This window comes from Carassius auratus, chromosome 9, assembly GCF_003368295.1.
Source record: "Carassius auratus strain Wakin chromosome 9, ASM336829v1, whole genome shotgun sequence".
Classification (NCBI taxonomy): domain Eukaryota; kingdom Metazoa; phylum Chordata; class Actinopteri; order Cypriniformes; family Cyprinidae; genus Carassius; species Carassius auratus.
This window is the reverse complement of record NC_039251.1, coordinates 33,002,745-33,024,561: the sequence shown is the minus strand read 5'-3', so window position 1 is coordinate 33,024,561 and position 21,817 is coordinate 33,002,745. Positions and strand designations below refer to the sequence as shown.

General features: G+C 37.9%; 1 protein-coding gene across 2 annotated transcripts in view; it reads right to left on the bottom strand.

Annotated features, from left to right (window-relative positions):
* The window catches only part of pde11a (phosphodiesterase 11a), a 63,917-nt gene that overhangs the window by 18,321 nt on the left and 23,779 nt on the right, over positions 1–21,817 (bottom strand). For both annotated transcript variants that reach the window (XM_026272635.1, XM_026272634.1), the window contains exons 6-10: positions 12,856–12,988; positions 12,117–12,192; positions 9,179–9,246; positions 3,107–3,199; positions 943–993 (exon numbers count right to left, since the gene is read on the bottom strand). In XM_026272635.1, coding sequence (XP_026128420.1) covers positions 943–993; positions 3,107–3,199; positions 9,179–9,246; positions 12,117–12,192; positions 12,856–12,988 — 421 coding nt within the window. The remainder of the gene's footprint in view (positions 1–942; positions 994–3,106; positions 3,200–9,178; positions 9,247–12,116; positions 12,193–12,855; positions 12,989–21,817) is intronic.

Below are 21,817 nucleotides of genomic sequence, written 5' to 3'. Positions count from 1 at the left end.
GCCAAGTTTCCTAAAGGACAATGAAACAGATGTTTAAAGGCATATTTGTGTTTATTTTATGGTTCCAAAGTGTATGATGATACATGAATACATATAATTATTGTAAATAAATATCGATAGGACACATTTAAACAGAAATTTAAATAAATGGAGAATGTCTTTTTTTAAATAAACAGCAGGATTTTAGAAATTTAGTGCAGATATAGAAACGATCTACACACACAGTAATATTTAGTATCCATTATATTTATTTATATGGTATTATTCATATTTTGAAATGGAGTTATTTTTATATTTTAATTTTTTTGTCATTTTAGTTTCATGTGCTATCGTCATTTTTATTAGCTTTTGTCTACTTACATTGTATTTTTTATTTCAGGTTTAGTTGCTAAATGCCAGAGCAACATTTCTAATTTTTATTTTAATTTATTATTCCTCTTATTTTATTTTAGCTTCAAATATCATTACACACACACACACACACACACACACACATACATATACATATATATATATATATATATATATATATACACACATAGTGTGATATTCCTGGATTTGGCTTTAAGCAATGGGTTTTCCTTCACTCTTGGAAACATGTTGGTACTTGTCAATGAAATGTTATAATAGCTCCTGGCAAAATCCAGTTAACACGTTAAAAATGAGCATTTCACTAGAAAATGAACCCATGATTAATTAGGCATTTCGTCAACAAGACTCCACGGAGTCTATATCAATAATGCACAAACACTGATGAGATATTGAATAGTTTTGCTCTGAATTATACATACTGCATAAACGATACAGTCTGATATACTGAGGTTAATATATCATAAATTTGGTTATTTCATTATTGATGTTGTACCTAACAGCAGTGAAATGTCAGACAGCGCTTTAAAATACAGTCTATTGGGTATGATTCAGTGACGCTTTACTGTTTACCTTAAACTTATCCACCTCAGTCTTTGAGCAAGTGGCGTGATATGAAAGCACCTACGGAAAACAAACACATAAAATCTATCTTTAAAGGTTCATATTTTATGCATTTCTATATTTTATGTTTATAATAAAGACATGACACTAGAATAACATCATAGAGATGATAGAGAGAGCCAGAAAACTGGCTGAACTAGACCAAACCCCTGATACTACAAGAACTCAACACTGCAGCTCTCTGATTGTTAATGGATGATTAAAAAAAAAAAAAACCTTTCTGCCCTTCTAAACTGAGCAGAGTGTTGTTTTTCCAAAGCTGAATTTAAAAAATGAACTTTCTAATCAGAATTTTCTAATATATCATTTGTGTCCTTATAATAGACCTCTAAATAATCAACATGATCAAAACTTTGCTTAAAAACCTGTTGTACACAATCCACTACATGTCTTCTGATTGATAGCTGAGACTCACTTACCCCCATGTTGTTCCAAACCCATAAAAGCTTCATTCTACTTCGGAAAATAATGTAAGATATTTTGGTTGAAGACCAGGAGGCTTGTAACTGTCCCATAGACTGCCAATTAAATTACACTGTCAAGGTCCAGAAAAGTATGAAAAGCATCATCAGGATAGTCCATCTGCCATCAGTGGTTCAACCGTAACGTTATGAAGCACCGAAAATACTTTTATAAGTGAATAAAACAAAAACAACAACTTTATTCAACAATTCCACTCCTCTGTGTCTGCGCCATTTTTGAGAATATGAGCTGAACGCAGCCTGCTTACGCTCTTCTGTGTCAGCCGCAACACAAGGATATGTTTTCTACGTACTGTACATTTTGAAAGAAAACAGCGCATCTGTGCAGCACGACTGACTGCTGTAAGTGTACAGCTCATATTCTCCAAAATGGGGCTACACTGATGTTGAGAGACACAGAGGAGACTGTTGACAAAGGAATTGTTGAATAAAGTCGTCATTTTTGTTTTATTCACATACAAAAAGTATTCTGGTTACAGTTGAACCCCTGATGGCAGATGGACTATTCTGACGATGCTTTTCACACTTTTCTGGACCTTGACAGTGTATTTTACTCGGCAGTCTATGGTACAGTGTCAAGCCTCCTGGTTTTCATCCAAAATATCTTAAATTGAAGAAGAAAAACGAAGCTTTTACGGGTTTGGATCGACATGGGACATAAGTGATTACTGCCAAAATTTGCTTTTTGAGGTGGAGTAACCCTTTTAAACGACGTGCTAACAATGAATAGTTGTACTAATGTTAAAGATGAAAAAATACAATATTTATACATTTTACAAATAAATATTGTTAAAAAAATTGTGACTGGTAGTTAATGCTAGTTAATGCATCTACCAGTGTTAACTTAAATGTAAAGGGTTTCCATTTAACTTAAGCCAGTCAGCCACGGCTTTGTGAGAAAACAACAACAACAACAACCCTACAGAGCAGCTTTGACTGAAGTGAGTGTTTTGACTGTAAACACACCATCATCTGTGTTCCCAGATGATTTTTGTTCGATGAAAGTGAATTGATTGAATGCTTTGAAGGTGAGGATTTATTCCTCTGTGTCTCACTGTTAGATTAAAGGGGTCATATTCTGCTCTTTTATAGCTTTTTAAGTCCGCTTATAATGTCAGTAAGGTTTTCTTGCACCAACACAGTAATAATTTGGTTTGAATTGATAATTTTCCACCCACTGACTGAATTAAACAGGCTGTTTTTTGGTGTGACAGCTTAGTTTCAGTAAATCTTCTGGATGAACTGGAAGATTTGTGTAGCTAACATTATTGTTTGTCTACTTAGTATATTAAACTTGTATATCAAAACCACAAGGAATATTACATTTATGGTGATAGGATCCCTTTAATAGATAGATGTAATAGAGAGATGGCTTATGGGTGAAATGGTTGAGTGTCAAACCCACTCCGAGTCATGAGTGAATACAGCTCTTGCGGCTCTGCCTCTAACAGGAAGTAGGTCAATATATTCCACCAGTCACATGCTCCCATCTTTACTATCCTACCAGTCATAAGTTTCTAATCTAACAACCCACCAATTATAAAATCTCCAACTAATTTACCACCACTTTAGAAACATCATAGCAATCATGGTCTGGAAGTGTGTGTGTGTGTGTGTTCAGAGAGACATACATCCAAAGCGACGGACTGTTTGGCCCAGGACTTCTTCACTTGGTCATACATAATGGTGTTATTGATTCCCAGTCCACAGAATATCACAAATGCCTAAAAAGAGAGAAAGAGACCACGGAGTCACACATACAGCAAGCCCTCAAAAACCAATTTAAACTTCTGAAAGGGGTTTTTAAATCTTTGTTTCAGAGATCTGAGAGTGGTTTGCAAGAATTTTGTTTTTAAAGACACTTAAAACGAAAATGCTAAAAAATGGGGGAAAACACACAACAGAACCACCAAAAATGTAACTAAGGGTGTGTTCACACTTGTCATGTTTGGTTAGATTAAAACAAACTCATGGTGCGATTGCTCTTAATGCGGTTCATTTGAATAATTGTGACTGCTACCATTCGAACCCTGGTGCGCACCAAACAAGAGGAACTCTGGTGCGGTTCAAATTCTTACACAACATACATTCATACATTTCATACACCAATCAGTCTGCACAGTGCTAAACACACATATTGTTTGGGGTATTAAGTAAGTTTGGTCAATATATGTTAGGGGTGTAATGGTACGTGTATTCGTACTGGACCGTTTCGGTACAGGGCTTTCGGTACGGTGCACGTGTGTACCGAATGCAATATTTTATATGCGGAACGTAGGTTTATTGTCGTGTTTCCAAACAAACATATTAGGTGATGGAAGTCTCCGCGTTCAGCGCAAATCCCATCCTGCAGCTGAAGGCCGGCGACACACTGGATGCGTGGCGCAAGCGTGTCTGTTTTTAATTCGGCTCCCATGTTAACAGGTTAGAGCTTGCAGTCTGCCTGCGTGAGACGCGCGTCTCAGGCGCGTTGGAAGTGTTTCCAGGCAAAATAGAATAGGAAAATATGTTTTTTATGTCATTTTGTGCACAAATACATATAAAATCATGACACTTTGATGTTTGAAAGTCTATAGGTTGACATATATTCAGATATAAAATGTAATTAAAAAAATAAATTAATAATTATCGATTTTCAAATATTGCACCTGTCAAACATAGTCTATTTTGCCACTGTCTATTTTGTGTGTCACTGGCCTAATGTTTTCAAAAGACATCACGCGAGTGTGAACATCACTACAACTAGGAAAAAAATGACTAATTCAAATGCAGCTCCTGTCGGCATTTAAACAGACCTTTGCTCTTAATTCTGATCGGTCCAGCGCTATAACGAAATCTGAGCAGGTCTAAAAACTGAAACTGTTGATGCTGCAGTTTACATTTTTGAAAAGTTATATGTACACTCCTGAACAAAATCTTAAGACCAGGGGATGCTTGCAAATTTTACACATTTCGCACTAGTGGATCATAACCGGGTTGTAAGTGCTGCTTCAAAATGCCAAAAGAAGAAACAGGAGCAAGAGATAAAAAATAGAGAGTAGGCAATTTATTGAAAACTGCATTTAAGGTCAAACAGGCTGTTCATAAGCTGATCAAAAGTTTAAGACCATAGCCATAAAAAGGTCAAATCTGCACAAAAATATGGCTTTCATGTCATTGTTTTTCAAGCAGTCATACTGTCAAGATCTCCTGATGGCAAAGGCAAAAAGGCTTTCTCTTTTTGAACGTGGCAGGATTGTTGAGCTGCTCACACAACGCGCCATCGCTGCCGAGGTTGGACGCAGTAAGACAGTCATTTTACATTTCTTAAAAAATCCTGAGAGTTATGGGACAAAAAAGTCAAGTGGTAGACCCAAAAAGATTTCACCTGCACTGAGCCGCAGGATCCGACGGGTTGTCCGTGAAGACACAGGTCGATCCTCGACCCAAATTAAGGCCCTTACTGATGCTGACTGCAGCCCAATAACCATAAGACGTCATCTGCTAGAGAAGGGCTTCAAGAACAAAAAACGTCTTCAAAGGCCACGTCTCCTCCCATGACACAAACTTGCCCGTTTGGAATTTGCAAGGGAGCACCAAACATGGGACATTGAAAGGTGGAAGAAAGTTTTATTCTCTGACGAGAAAAAATTTAACCTGGATGGTCCTGATGGTTTCCAACGTTACTGGCATGACAAGGAGATCCCACCTGAGATGTTTTCTACGCGGCACAGTGGAGGAGGCTACATCATGATCTGGGGTGCTTTTTCCTTCAATGGGAAAATGGAGCTTCAGGTTGTGCAGGGGCGTCGAACGGCGACTGGCTATGTGGATCTGTTGCAGCGGGCATCCCTCTTGACCGAGGGGCCCCGTCTGTGTGGTAATGACTGGGACTTTCAACAGGACAACGCTGCAATTCACAACGCCCGCCTGACGAAGGACTTCTTCCAGGAGAATAACGTTGCTCTTTTGGACCATCCTGCGTGTTCCCCTGATCTAAATCCCATTGAGAACATTTGGGGATGGATGGCAAGGGAAGTTTACAAAAACGGACGTCAGTTCCAGACCGAGGATGCCCTTCGTGAAGCCATCTTCACCACATGGAGCAACGTTCCCACCAGCCTCCTGGAAAAAGTCGCATCAAGCATGCCGAAACGAGTGTTTGAAGTGATCAACAAGAACGGTGGGGCTACTCACTACTGAGTCCTTTTTTGACACTTTTAGTTTTGTTGTGAGTTTATTTTTGGGCAATGGTCTTAAATTTTTGATCAGCTGATGAACAGCCTGTTTGACTTTAAATGCAGTTTTCAATAAATTGCCTACTCTCTATTTTTTGTCTCTTGATCCTGTTTTTTCTTTTGGCATTTTGAAGCAGCACTTACAACCCGGTTATGATCCACTAGTGCAAAATGTGTAAAACTTGCGATGCATCCCATGGTCTTATATTTTATTATATCATATTGGTTTGAGACTGAGAGTATTTTATTTAGTGGAGAACTTTGCAGCAGTATTTTATTTCTTATTCTTTTTTATTTTATATATATTTTATTAAAAAGTATTTTAAAAAAGTTTATAGTATTAAACAACTGAAGTTTAATGTTTGAATTTCTTTCCATTACTGTACGAAAAATGAACCGAAACGTGACTTTAAAACTGAGGTACGTACCGAACCGTGATTTTTGCGTACCGTTACACCCCTAATATAGTCATTAAACCCGACCAATCAGGTTGTGAGCATATGACTATGCCTTTAGGTTCAGTATCTTTAGGACAGGCACTGATGTTGGATCAGAAGACCTGGCTCACAATCTCCATTCCAGTTCATCTGAGAGGTGTTTGATGGGGTTGAGGTCAGTGCTCTGTGTGGGACAGTCAACTTTTTCCACACCAATCTCATGACTTTGTGGACATGGTTTTGTGCACTCAGTCATGCTGGAATAGAAAAGGGTCTTTTCGAAACTGTTCCCACAAAGTTGAAAGCATAGTATGCTTCAAACATTAAAGGGATAGTTCACCCAAAATTTAAAATTCTCTCATGACTAACTCACCCTTGTGTCATTCCAAACCCGTAAGACCTCCGTTCATCTTCAGAATATAAATTAAGATATGTTTGATGGAATCTGAGAGCGATAATATTCTTACATCGCTAATAATAATCATTATTAATATTATATTACAATATTATTCTATATAAGACAGAGATGGGACCAAGTCACACATGTGCAAGTCAAGTCTTAACCTTCAAGTCTCAAGTAAGTCCCAAGTATTTTTTTCTTGGGCAAGTCAAGTCAAGTCAAGTCACAAGCTATGTCAAGTCAAGTCCAAGTCAAGTCACCTTAATATTGTTATTTTACCTGCAGAATCTGATCTTAATAAAGTTAAAAGACAAGATATAAGTAACTGTCAGTAAATTAAAATAATTTGGATTTGCATTGTAAATACTCATGTTCAGTAAAATACATCATGGAATCAAACAAAATTGTAACTTCCTAAAATTATTTATTTTTCACTTTTGCCAACAGTGTTTGAAATGTTTTACGTTTTCAACATTGAGTCCATAAAACAAATAACAGCTAAACATCCAACAGACTCCTCTCTGAACACCTCTCTCCCTCTCTCTCAAACACAGTTTACATACAACATTAAACTTTGTTACATTTCTCCTCTCTCTCTCTCTCTCTCTCACACACACACACACACTCTCTCTCTCTCTCTCTCTCACACACACACACACACTCTCTCTCTCTCTCTCTCTCTCTCTCTCAGAGTATAGAATATAAATATGACGTATTTTCAGTTGTTTCATACTTTTTTGTTATGTACAGTACAGACCAAAAGTTTGGACACACCTTCTCATTCAAAGAGTTTTCTTTATTTTCATGACTATGTAAATTGTAGATTCACACTGAAGGCATCAAAACTATGAATTAACACATGTGGAATTATATATGGAATTATATACATAACAAAAAGTGTGAAACAACCAAAAATATGTAATATTCTTGGTTCTTCAAAGTAGCCACTTTTTGCTTTGATTACTGCTTTGCACACTCTTGGCTTTCTCTTGATGAGCTTCAAGAGGTAGTCACCTGAAATGGTCTTCCGACAGTCTTGAAGGAGTTCGCCGAGAGATGCTTAGCACTTGTTGGCCTTTTTGCCTTCTGTCTGCGGTCCAACTCACCCCTAAACCATCTCAATTAGGTTCAGGTCCGGTGACTGTGGAGGCCAGGTCATCTGGCGCAGCACCCCATCACTCTCCTTCTTGCTCAAATAGCCCTCGATGCCTTCAGCGTGACTCTACAATTTTCATATTCATGAAAATAAAGAAAACTCTTTGGATGAGAAGGTGTGTCCAAACTTTTGGTCTGTACTGTACATCATAAAAAAGTATGAAACAACTTCAAATACGTCATATTTATATTCTGTACTGTGTATGTATGTATGTACACACACATATATATATATACATATATATATATATATATATATATATATATATATATATATATATATATATATATATATATATATATATATATGCGCCGCCCCTGGAATGCGTTTTTTTGACGGCCTGCTGCTAGCGGATCATTAGGGGCCGTTCACATCATGTCTTTTGCGCGCGCAAGTTCGTTATTTCCAATGTAGGCGCGCGGTATGCGCGCTCATAATGGAAGCAACGCGCGCGCGTCGCACCGCATCGAGTTAAAAACATCTAAACTTTTCATAATGCCGCAAGCGCACCGCAGGTCATGTGACAATAACTAACCAATCAGCTTCCTCCTTTCCCGTATCAACGTTGAAAGCTCAGCTAAGATGAAGGAACAGCTGTTCATAGCTGTATATGGATTGCCATTTTGAAACGAATTTAGTAGCAGAGCTACTGCGAGCGATGTTTAGTGCTGCAAATCCATTTATACTTTGCTGAAATTTCCGCGTCTCCATTGAGAGAGAGCGTGTCATGGATGCTTAGCAACGACAGACGCCCCAGGAGCACTTCTGCCCGAGCGCTTTGGAAAGAAGGAGAAAGCGGCGCGACTAGCGTTTTCCACGCGTTTTTAGGCGCGAACTATTGAAGACAAAAGCGATGACCCTCGGTACCTCTCAGGCTGACATGTTGATGTGATGTGATATCTGATTTAAGTGGGCGTGGTGTGTGTAAGGTAGAGAGGGCATGACTGATGATACTGTCCTGATCCAGTCACGACGCTATTCTCAGCCTGCGCTCCAGCTGAGTAATCAACTTTATTTAAAAAAATAATTTATATATTTTATATTCAAACTGAAAACATGATGTGATTAACACTCAAGTCATTCAAGTCATCGTGTCTCAAGTCAAGTCAAGTCCCGAGTCTTTAACTTCCAAGTCCGAGTCAAGTCTCAAGTCCTAAAAATAGCGAATCGAGTCAACTCGAGTCCAAGTCACCAAGTCACAAGTCCCCATGTCTGATATAAGATAATATTGAGTAAAATGAGATTCACACGCATACTTTCTAGGCCAAGCTTTATGGTTCCACTTCTACGGTCATTTGGAGAATAGAGTAGCCGATAATTCTCTCAAATCACTCAGAGACCCTTGCAAAGAACTAATTGTGAAGATAGCATGTGTGGGTGTATGCATATTTATGGACCTCTTTAAAGTGAATGTTTTGGTCTGCAGTACAATTCGCTTAAATCATGTTTGATGGTAGCAAAGCAATCATTAAGAGATCTCACAGATACCATACCTCAAACAGCCTCTGATCTGCATCATCAAATGGTTTTCCATCTAATCTGTTCAAGACCTGAGCCACACCTGCGACACACACACACACACACACACACACACACACAAGACAGTGAGATTGCATGCTGTGTTTCATGACCCAAATCAGGTCCTTTCAAGCGCAACAATGCATTGCAGCCATTGATAAAGGATTCAGGAGTGAAGAATCTCTACCTCGCCCCACCCCCAACCACTCTATCTCTCCCTACATGGCTAATTAAACAGTGTGCTGTGTTTTAGTATGCAATTAGAATGATTGTTCCTTTAAGTGCAAACCCTCCCCAAGTTCACACCCCTAACACCCCCCCCCCCCATCTTCACCATCTCATTACAGTCAAACAGAACTGTGGTGCTTGCTTTGGACAGCTTGTACATGCATATATATGGCTCTACCATTGCTTATAATTACAACACATTTTATCATTTGAAGATGACTGTTCACCTTAAAACCAACTGATATGTGTCTGACTGAGGGGAATTTTTTTTTTCAAGTAATACTAAACCGGATGTGGTGTTATCATTTCAGTATATAGTTACACAGCTCACTGCATCTGCATATTATATATAGAACACCCCCAGCTATTTTAAAAACAGCATGTGAAATAGTAGCATTAGGCAATTATAAATGCTCTAAACCAGTAGTCCTCAACCCGCGGGCCGCATGAGGCCCGTCACAAATTCAGATGCGGCCCACCATATGCTGAAAAAAAAAATACAAAAAAAATAAAAAAATAAAAAAACTTCAGTTTTAAAATTATTTTTTTTAATGTTAATTAAAACATTTTTGCTACTAATGAAATATAAGCTATATCCTAATGTTTTTATGTGAAATTATTTTGTTTTTCATATATTATTTTCAGACATGAGACCTACATAACATTACACATTTAACAAACACATATAAGAGGGCACTTTGACATAATTCAGTTCAAATAATCATCAACAGCCATAAGTTAAGGTAAAATTGAGCATCATAATGGACAAATTTGTTTTTAAGGGAGAAAAAAAAAAGAAATGTGAACTTTGAACACGTACAAACAAAAAAAGTCACAGGATCAGTGAAGGAGAGATTTTCGGTTTGCCCCGCAGCTCACTTGAAGAAGTTCAGGCAAATAGAAACACCATATTCTACGTAACAATCTTAAATTGAAGAAATGTGGCAAAACATCGCTGGAGAGAACCTCATATTATTAAATTCGAAAGTGCTTTCCTTAATTGGATCAACATAGGCTACATTTGTGAACGCACATTTTCTGCAATGTCGCGCGTCAGGTTATGCTCCCGTACATGTCTTAAAGACTGCATCTTAAAGCCTCTGTTAAACCTTCCTCGTCCGCGAGTCCGCTATGGACCGCTAGGTTGGCGTGACATAAAAATCGTCATGGGAGAGTGTGTCTGGAAGCTCTAAGAGGACGAACGCGTGTCTCCCATTTTTAATGACCGCGCAGACAAGTGTGCGTGGTCAGTAGGCTTCAAAAGCACAATTGCACATGTGCAGGCAGTGTGAAGAAGCTTATTGCTACTCATACCGGTGCAATCCGTCAATAAAAGAATATAAAGACAGTCATATGTGCAATAATTCTGGCCAATTGTTTGTTCACATGTTTGTTGCAGAGCAGATCATCAGCGTGCACTTTCGGAAGTATAAATTGAAGAAGACTGCATCCGCGCTGGCCGTGTCCGTGTCCGGATTGCTCATGCGGAGAGTATGACATGCTTTACACTCCCAACTTTGTGCTTTTACTCCTTTCGAGCTGAATCTCACAAAATTTTTCAGCTCCCGACAGCATCAGGTGTTTTATTTATGGGGAGTAGAATTATTTATTTATTTCAATGAATGTAATAGATTAGATATCATAATATTTAGAAAATAATATTATAAATCAGGTTGGTTTGTATTGGTGACATAATATGTAAATTATATGCGTGCAGCCGCGTTGTTTTTAACTGTAGTACCTGTTCTTTTACTAAACTAAATAATTTTTATTAACATAAAAAATCAAAACGACAGTGGGGGTCGGTGCCGCAATGGACAAGTGACGTAACCGGTGTTGTGGCTTAACACCATCAAATATATACTATAAAATAAAAATCTTTATTCATTAATTTTATATAATGTTTATAATGTTTTATACATTGTGTAAAGGATGAAATCTTACAAAGCAGCAGGTTGATATCACTTCTCATCATTTATTAATTTATTATACATTACTTCATGTACACTTTGGTTGTGTAGTGCACATGTTTATTGTAGGCATCTGGGCAATGTAATCCATACAAACATTTGTAGCATATACTGCATACTACAAAAATAGTACTATGCTGAATACAATTTCAAACATACCCAAGGACTTAAAATAGCAACAGTATTTATATGGATATACAATCTTTAATTTATGGATTGTGTGGTTTCTGCATTAAATCTTTACTCTCCTCATAGTGCTGAAATGTTTACACTGGCTTTACACATGATTTGAAAGAAAAGAAGCCTCGTTCTGAAACTATGGCAGTGAAGAAAAAAAGAGTGCGAGAAGGGGAGAGAGAAATCTTTTGAATGAAGACATCCTTGACTTCTGCTTCTACTGACTGTTTGTGCATATAATGACTTTCTGTCCCTGAAAGAGTCCTCCCACACACACATACACACATCCACCCACACACAGTGCACTTGTGCAGAAGCACACACACACACACACACACACACACACACACACACATACATGCTGATGTGACACAGATATACATTTAAACAGACATTATCCTATAAAAACATGTTTGTCTTCCATTCTCTCACACACGTCACTTAACTCTAGCACACAACACAATACGACACAGCAGAGCAGGGAACATCAGTACATACTATCTGTAGTGAACCAACAACACTTAACTGGATAACTTACCTATGATTTGGTGGTTACTGTTCCAGATAGGGACACATAGGACAGATCTAATATGGAAGCCAGAGAACTGATCGGCCTGAAGACATTACAAACAAACACTTGTCACCATATCAAAATCCAAATGATGTGACTTGTAGAAGTGAGCAAAAATTTGAAATCATCTGAAGACACATTGTTATATAATCTTGTGCTGCTGGCATTTTAAAGATGCACAAGAGCCGACAGAGGTCCAAGGTTTTAAGCAGAGCAGAAGTCTCTCTCATCTTTAATCATGCTCTCTAAAGGAAGATTCTGGGTTAAATAAATAAAAAAAAAACCTCTTTCTGTAGCATCTGCTGTCCATTACCACAGAATACAATTTCAACTAGTCCCTCAATTATAAAGTTAAATGGTATATTACTGCAACAATATATTATATTACGTTAAAATTCTGGGTAAGACTGTTATGATGTTAATTAGAGTGCATTAAAGTGTAAGCCTCTAAAGGTGCAGTAAGTGAAAATCAACACCCAAACAATCAATTTTATTCATATTTGCTAACTGTCTGGTTTTATTCATTTATATATTTATTTATTTATTTGTGCTCTTTCCTTCAGTTCATGGTTTTAGCAAGATCATGAGTTAGATTACCAACAAAATTCACATGCATGAACTTATAAAACTGTTTGCCTATGTATGTACTGTACTAACTGATCTATCTAATTGTATTCATTTATTTATTGCTGTTTAGGGATCTTACTTCAGCATCGAAGCGTGGGTCTTGGTAGGCATCGCTGATATTCACAGGAAGCCCAGTGGAGGCGACCAGCTCTGCAATGCTGTTATTAATCAGCCAGTCAGAATAGGATGATTTTTCCATGCTGTCCTTGAAACTGTGAATAAGACAAAGAGTAAGTGACACATGCTGCTATGTACAAACCCAAAACAATATTTAATATTACTATTGCTCATACTTTGGCTTAGAGATGACATCTAAAATCTAACCCCACAGTATTAAACTTATGTGCAGCTTGTCTTGCACCATTTGTGCTTTGGACATGAAACGATATTGCTAACTGTCTGATTTACTGAGAAAGCATAGCGTTACCTTGTGAAAATAAGTACACTTCAGCAATCTTTTAAAATAAGTAAGCACTGTGAAAATAATATACTATAACATACTTTGTAAACTGAAGGTAATGGCTTTGGACGGTTAAATGCATATTAAATACACTTAAACAAATGTGTTTCATAGTTTATATACATATTATCTAGACTTTAGAGTGTTAATTAGGAATTAAGTACATCTTCATATATAATTTCATAATTATTTCTATTAATTTTGAAATATGGTTACATTGTACAGTCAAATTTACTGACAGACATTTATGGTTTTAATGTCATTTCTATTGTACTTTTATTTAAATATGTGTGTAATTATGCATTTGTATGTGATGAAGTTTCAATTTAGTAAAATACACTTAAAATGTAATACAGAATAACACATTAAAGTCAACGATACTTTACATTTGCTTTTGTATGTTAGTCAACACATCAAATCAAGTTTTTTTAAAGAATAATAAAAGGTGATTAAAACATCAAATTTTCTGTTTACTTCAGAGTTTTAAATATCATTACAAAGAGAACTGTCTAAAGAAATATAGTCATGAAAGTGTCTCTAAGTTTTCATTCATTTTTATTATTTACTATTCTAAGTAATTAAGTAGTAGTTTAAAAAATATTTTTACGATATGAAATACACTACAAGCACACATTCAATACAATAAAGTAAAAAAAAAAAAAAATTCACAAGGGGTTTAGCTCCATTTAACAAATTTTACCATGCTTTGTATCCATTCAATTAACCAGATTTCTCCTAAAAATCTGTGAAAATGTCTGCAGATCTCATTTGGGCTTCAATGTTATCACCTGCTGCTAGTACTGTGTGTGTTTTCTTCAATTATGCGACAGATCCAATTCTAAATTACAATGTGTAAAGAGACCTGCGGAGACAAGCAGGTGAAATTAAATGCAAGTTCAGAACCAAGCGATCGAACCAAGTGTGAAAAGCGCTCAGCCGCTTCAGCCTGAAAGAGCTGACGGATGCTGAGGTCCACATGCTGCTGTTCACACTCTCATTCCCTCTCCAGTCATTTACAGCTAACGAACTTTCCTCTGCATTTTAATAAGGCTCAATGGAGCCAGCAAAAGCAATGAGAAGTTAACGCTCCGACTCTCATAAACGCCCACGTGCAGCTGGAGAACCAGTCCCGATGTAGCCTCTCTCTCTTTAATCTCTCTCACGTGGTACATTTCAGGCTCTTGTGCTCTGGGCTGAGAGAGTCTGATCAAACATCTTCTCTCATACTCTCTATCACACCCCGAAGATCACACTTGATTAACGGCGCTGCGAGCTGCTGTCGGAGGAAATGTCGGAGTCGGAGGGATGAATGGGAGCGTGTGAATGCGTTGTGCGGGAATGCAGATGAGCACGCGAGATGTGTGTTGTTGTGAGTTGCATCTGTGTGCGTATGAGTGAGCAGCAGAGATGCGTCTCTCTCCCGTTTGGCCCCGAGCTGTTTCAGAGTGCAGCAGAGGACAAATCATCCTTACATAATGGCTCTGGCTGTACCTTTAGAGAACCAAACACAGAGGATGAAATCACTAAATAACACACATAAGTTTGAAAAAATCCCCTGCAATATATTACTGAAGCTGTATAATGTCAAAGCTTTGAAGCAGTGTAACAATTTTTTTGTCTGTATTTGATTACCTTGTGTTTCTAAACAATATTTTACGAGTTTGTGTTTGTATAATCCTGTAGTGCAGTGGTTTTCAACCTGTGGGCCGCTATTTTCTGTCCATTCTAGGGCTGTGTGATTAATCGAAATTTTAATAAAATCACGATTTGAGCGTGCGCAATTTCAAAATCACTTTATAGCATGATTTTCCGCGGCCCTGACCTCCCGCAGTATGCTATCCGATCCATTCAGAATGCAACGTGCCTAGCGCGAGAACAGAACAGACTGGGCATATGCATACGTAACTCCAGGTTCACACATGCACCTTTTTTCCAAGCCCATGTAAATGGATCAGAGCGTTCACACTGCACACGTGCGAAAATAATTAATATCTAGCACATGAGCATAGAGAGAGTAGTGAGTGCACAGGACGCAGTTTAATTGAGAGTAGACACGTTTTAAGTGCGCACACTCTCTCCGGGCAAGAGCAGCGTGTATCCGAGCAAGCACGTCTGGTTTTGTGAGAGCTCAAAGGAAATCTGCGTGCGAACAGAGATTCATGCTCACGCATTATTTTAATGTGCTTTCACATTACAATAACGCGCTCTCGCTGCTGTTTCTGCACCACATACACATACTGTATACACACTGCAAACAGAGTACGTGTGAACCTGTATAATGTATAGCAAATCTATTTCAACACTTGAGGCACTGTTACGTACTATGAGCTCTATGACCAATGCATGGCAAAAAGAAAAAAAAAGTCCCTGGGCACGGGATTTATTTATTTATATTTTTTGCCATTAGTCTATATAATTTGTTACACCTTTACTATAGCGATTATTTTGACTTATGTCTGTTCAAGAGACATTACAACTTTTTGACAAAGCTCCAATTAGTTTTCTTTTGGAAATATATTTCAAATTCATCCTGAATGCATTTAAAACTGTAAAGCATATATGTGTGTGTCAAAATCGTGATTAAAATCGAAATCGCAAAAAAGTTTAATTTTTTTGTTTGTTTGTTTTTTTTTGTTCGTATTGCACAGCCCTAGTTCATTCAATAAATACAGTTAACAATCTAGCTTCTGAGTACTAAGTTATTAACCCAACAATAGCGGGGTGAGTAAAATTTTTTGCAGTTGGACGCACAAACATATGTGTTTGGTTGTTTGGGCCGAGAGTTGAAAAATGTTGGGAACCACTGCTTTAGTGATAATTGAGTGATTTTGTCTACTATAGAAAACTAGAATTTTTTAAGTAAATAAACCTGTGAAAAGTAGACTTTATAGCATACGTTTAAAAAGAGTGCTTAAGAAAATAAAATACTATAACAGAAAATACTTAAGTGTGAACTGAAAGTAAATTTTTCAGACACCAGGCCCTATTTTAACAATCTAAGCGCATGGTCTAAAGCAGGGGTTCTCAAACTGTGGGTCACAGAATGGAACAAGGTGGGTCGCACAAAGTCACTTGGCTGCAGTTAAATTTGCGCTTCAATGACACACACACTCACACAGTTTAGTCTAGGGCTGCGCAAATGTGACGAGTGTGGCGGGGTCAAGAGCTGTGGGAATGGAGCGAGGCCGGTGGAGTGATTGGAAATGAGCTACACCTGCGACACTCACCGGTCTCGAGTCCCACGGAGGAGATTGGAAGAAAACAAAAGACGAGCGACGACAGTGAAGGACGAGAGTGGACCAGGCCTGGGCTTTATTTGGTGTTTGGTTTTTGTTTGTGTGCGGCAGTCGTCCGTGAGGGGCTGTCTCACTGTTTTGGGTTTATTTTGTCACAACGATATAGCCTACCAACATTAATTACAAACTGCAATATCCTTGTTGTGATTTTTGAATTGCAATTAAGGCATGTGTTGTGTGTTTTGAAGGACGGGCACGCACAAGTTTCTAATAACAGTCAGGGTCTCAGAGCAATGTCATTAAAAGGTGCAACGGTTCTTCTACTTGCTCACTTCAATACACTATATTCTACATGAGATTGCATACACCAGAAAATTCAAATGTTACGAAAACGGTTTCAGGTAGGTCATGTTCATTCATTTCTATTGTCCCTTTGAACACTGCACTTTTTTCATTCAGGAAACTGTTTGTAAAAAGCATTTCACATGTACAGGGCGAGCAGGGCACAAACACAGGGTTAATTGTAACACTATAAGATTTAAACATTTCCACATAACAAAATGTACAAAATTTCACAATATTTCCTTGACGTTTCATCTCTGTTGAGAGAAAAATTTGCCAAAGTTCAGAAATCTTTTTTGAAGATATTGCTGAACATTTATTTAACCATTGCAAAACTAAATTTTAGCTTGAACTAAATGTCATCCAGTTTTTTTTGTTATTTTTTTATTTAAAACGAGACACATTATTTATTTTTTTACCTATTTCACAAACTGTTTTAGATAGTTCAGCTTTGGTTCTTATAATTTTAATTTAATTTAAATTTATGCATTTAGCAGACACTTTTATCCAAAGCGACTTACAGTGCATTCAGGCTATACATTTTTACCTATCACGTGTTCCCGGGGATTTGAACCCCCAACCTTGCGCTTGACAGCGCAGTGCTTTACCAATTGAGCTAAAAAAGTGTTGGATTGTGCAACGTTCTCACCGACACACACGTAAGGATCATTAATGCTTTTTCTGCAACAAAACACAGCAGCGCAGATTACAGTTCACTGGAGTGAACCTGTTTTTCATTTTTATGGACACTACATATTTGTATGATAGGGCCCACTGTGTTAATTGTAATGAAATGAAAACATACTATAATCTATGGAACGAGAATGTGACCAATAGGAAAACTTCATACAGATGTTCATAAGTCACGCAGCCTGTTAGGAACTATAAACACTGTTAAAGTGTGCAAATTAACCCGTGCTGTCTCTAGCACACTTATTTTACACAAGGGTGTGAATGCTTGCCTGTGAAAGCTGATTTTGGTTCAGGTGAAGCAGCACAGTTTACATACGAGTGCTACAGAGACGGGACAGCACAGAGCAAATCATAGATGCATGTTGGCGCAGACCGCAAATCATATCTGACCCATTTTAATCTTACACAGAATAGTCTACTTTACAGAGCAATGAAGGAGGTCAAATATCTCTAATGGTTAGACAGCCATGGCATTTTAAACAGCACTAACGAAGAAAAGAGAGGATAACACTGTGCCATCATGCATAAAACACTAAGGATGTGTTCCAGAAAGCAGGTTATGCAAGCTGATAACCTTAACATCAGTAAACATGTCGAACCTATGGATAAAAATCTGTAAACATCATATGATTCCAAAGCTCTATATAAAATGTTCTTCCAAGCTGAATAATTCCAGATGAAACCAGTTATTTTGACAAGAAAAAAAGCTTTGAACTTTACACTGGCAATTTATCAGCCAATGGCTAACAACAGACATTATTATGTCACCTAGTGCAAAATGACTTTGGCATGTGCATGTGATTTACTCACAGTAGAGAGCTGATTTTGAAAATTATTTGTGGTTTTAATATCCCAGAGCACTTTAGTAAAGTGACTGCATGTAATGTTTTGTTGCTCAGATGGTGAGGGTGGGCTGAGCGATGCATGCGTTCAGATGGTGATGGTGTGTGATCTCCCCAGACAGACCTCTGCTGGAACATTAGACAGGTGCAGAGAATGAGATGATATGTGTGACTGAACACACATTGTAGTGTGAAAGCTCCCATATGGCAACTGAGATCTCCAAACCTGTGTGCTTCATCGTCACTGGCGGCACAAAACAGTCATGAACAACAGACCTATCTTGCACAAAGGAACATGTTTGCTCTTAATCCTGGGTTCCTCAATGGCTGTGTGCTTGCAGATCTGTTGTGGTGTGTGCTGTTTTAAGAGCTGAGCTCAGGGCTTTGAGACTCCACTAGTGCTGAATACTGGACTTATTGGAGGGCTGAGTGTGGGCTGCAGATAACAGATATCACACAATAACCCCGACCTACTGCACACCCTACAGCACTGCTGCTATATACTCCACACACACAAACTACAACATCATAACCCTGAGCTACTGCACACGTGACCCTACAGCACTGACCTTAAATCACAACCCCTCAAAACACTGTATGCTTAAACTACAACACCAACACATTGTACACAAGTGTATTAGCATTTTTTGAAAATCTACAAAGCACTGCACTGAACACATTTACACACATATTAGAGTTGTGTCTCACACTTATTCCCAACATTTTATTATGTGAGCCTTATGCTACACCTCAAATTAAAAGAGAATATATAGTAATGTTAATATTAATTAGTCATTGCCTAAACTCATTCTCTCAAATGGTTTGGGTATGCAAAGGATTTGCAGCTTATAGTTTATGGACCAACTAAAACTGTAAACAAACTAACTCATAATGCACCACAAGCACAAACATCACAGATACATCCCTAGTTAAAAAGCTAACTTAGACCAGTGGCTGACAACCACATTCCTGATTTTTTGAATGTCGCCATTTTCCGAAACACCCTCAGTACTCATCCTCATGCTGTATGAAACCATGTTGATTAAACATTTTGCTGAACACACACAAAAAAAGATATTTGAAGGGAATATTGGTGACTAAACACTTGCTAGTAGCCACTGATATCAATACAATTTTTTTCACAAACCATAGACATCAACGGCTACCAGCAACAGCGTGGTTATCCACAGTCGTCAAAATCTTTTATATTCTTCAATAGAAGAAATAAACTTATACAGGTTTGGAACAACTTGAAGGTGAGGAAAGATTCATTTAACGTTTCCAGATATACACTCACCTAAAGGATTATTAGGAACACCTGTTCAATTTCTCATTAATGCAATTATCTAATCAACCAATCACATGACAGTTGTTTCAAAGCATTTAGGGGTGTGGTCCTGGTCAAGACAATCTCCTGAACTCCAAACTGAATGTCAGAATGGGAAAGAAAGGTAATTTAAGCAATTTTGAGCGTGGCATGGTTGTCTGTGCCAAACGGGCCGGTCTGAGTACTTCACAATCTGCTTAGTTACTTGGATTTTCATGCACAACCATTTCTAGGGTTTTCAAAGAATGGTGTGAAAAGGGAAAAAACATCCAGTATGCAGCAGTCCTGTGGGAGAAAATGCCTTGTTGATGCTAGAGATCAGAGGAGAATGGGCTGACGGATTCAAGCTGATAGAAGAGCAACTTTGACTGAAATAACCACTCGTTACAACTGAGGTATGCAACAAAGCATTTGTGAAGCCACAACACGCACAACCTTGAGGCGGATGGGCCACAACAGCAGAAGACCCCACCGGGTACCACTCATCTACACTACAAATAGGAAAAAGAGGCTACAATATGCACGAGCTCACCAAAATTGGACAGTTGAAGACTGGAAAAATGTTGCCTGGTCTGATGAGTCTCGATTTCTGTTGAGACATTCAGATGGTAGAGTCAGAATTTGGCGTAAACAGAAGGAGAACGTGGATCCATCATGCCTTGTTACCACTGTGCAGGCTGGTGGTGTTGGGTTTAATGGTGTGGGGGATGTTTTCTTGGCACACTTTAGGCCCCTTAGTGCTAATTTGGCATCTTTTAAATGCCACGGCCTACCTGAGCATTGTTTCTGACCATGTCCATCCCTTTATGACCACCATGTACCCATCCTCTGGTGGCTACTTCCAGCAGGATAATGCACCATGTCAAAAAGCTTGAATCATTTCAGATTGGTTTCTTGAACATGACAATGAGTTCACTGTACTAAAATGGCCCCCACACTCACCAGATCTCAACCCAACAGAGCATCTTTGGGATGTGGGGGAACGGGAGCTTCGTGCCCTGGATGTGCATCCCGCAAATCCCCATCAACTGCAAGATGCTATCCTATCAATATGGGCCAACATTTCTAAAGAATGCTTTCAGCACCTTGTTGAATCAATGTCACGTAGAATTGAGTCAGTTCTGAAGGCGATAGGGGGTCAAACACCGTATTGGTATGGTGTTCCTAATAATCCTTTAGGTGAGTGTATATTTGCATGGCAAAATGAATTATAGTTTATATTAAATACAATTAAAAAAAAAATTCAACCCACTTAAGACTTAGGTATGTCTGTATCATTTATAATTACTTGTATTTAAAATAAAATATATATGATTATACCAAATGTGCCGACAAACATTTACCTCAGTGTTATTTACATTGATTCTCTTTGTAAATATAAAGTTGCAATTCAGTACTTTTAAAGTATATAATACCTTTAAATGTAATATAAAATAACACTTGCAGACTTTACATGAGCATTAGTATGTTAGTTAAAACATGAAAATAAGTGTACTTCTTAGAAAAGCGGTAAAAGATCAATAAAACAACGGTTTGAAATAAATTGATTTCAAAAGTAAAACTTTTATTTTGACATTTTTAGAAAATGCACTTTTTAAACGTGTACTTGAGTGTTTAAATGTACATTCAGTACTATTAAGTGCACTTAATTTTCACAAGGGTGACATTCCACCTACTCTGGAAATCTACTGTAGACACAGATTGCAACACAATTATACTATATACAAATAGTCTTCTTCAACCGACTATACACGAGTTACTGCGTACAACTCCAAAACACTACTATAAAATTCAACACACAGTAGTTCACAAAATCCAGAAAAAAATTGCCATCTTACACAGAACATTAAAATACACTGTAACCTCTAATGAGCTAATTACTGCTTTATAAATATCTGTAGGTTGCATAATATGGAGATGCACTTAGTGCTGTGGATGTGACACCTTTAAAAATGCTTAAACACAGAGAATCACAAACACACACAGACACACACGCCACAAGCAAACACTCCTGCTGGCACTGAGACTGACATCTCTCGCTCTCAAGCTGTGTGTGTGTGTGTATTAGAGGTCGTGGCAGAGAAACAGTTGTCACTGTGGGGGCAGAACATCAGCACACTCCTCCTGCTGCAGTTAACAGC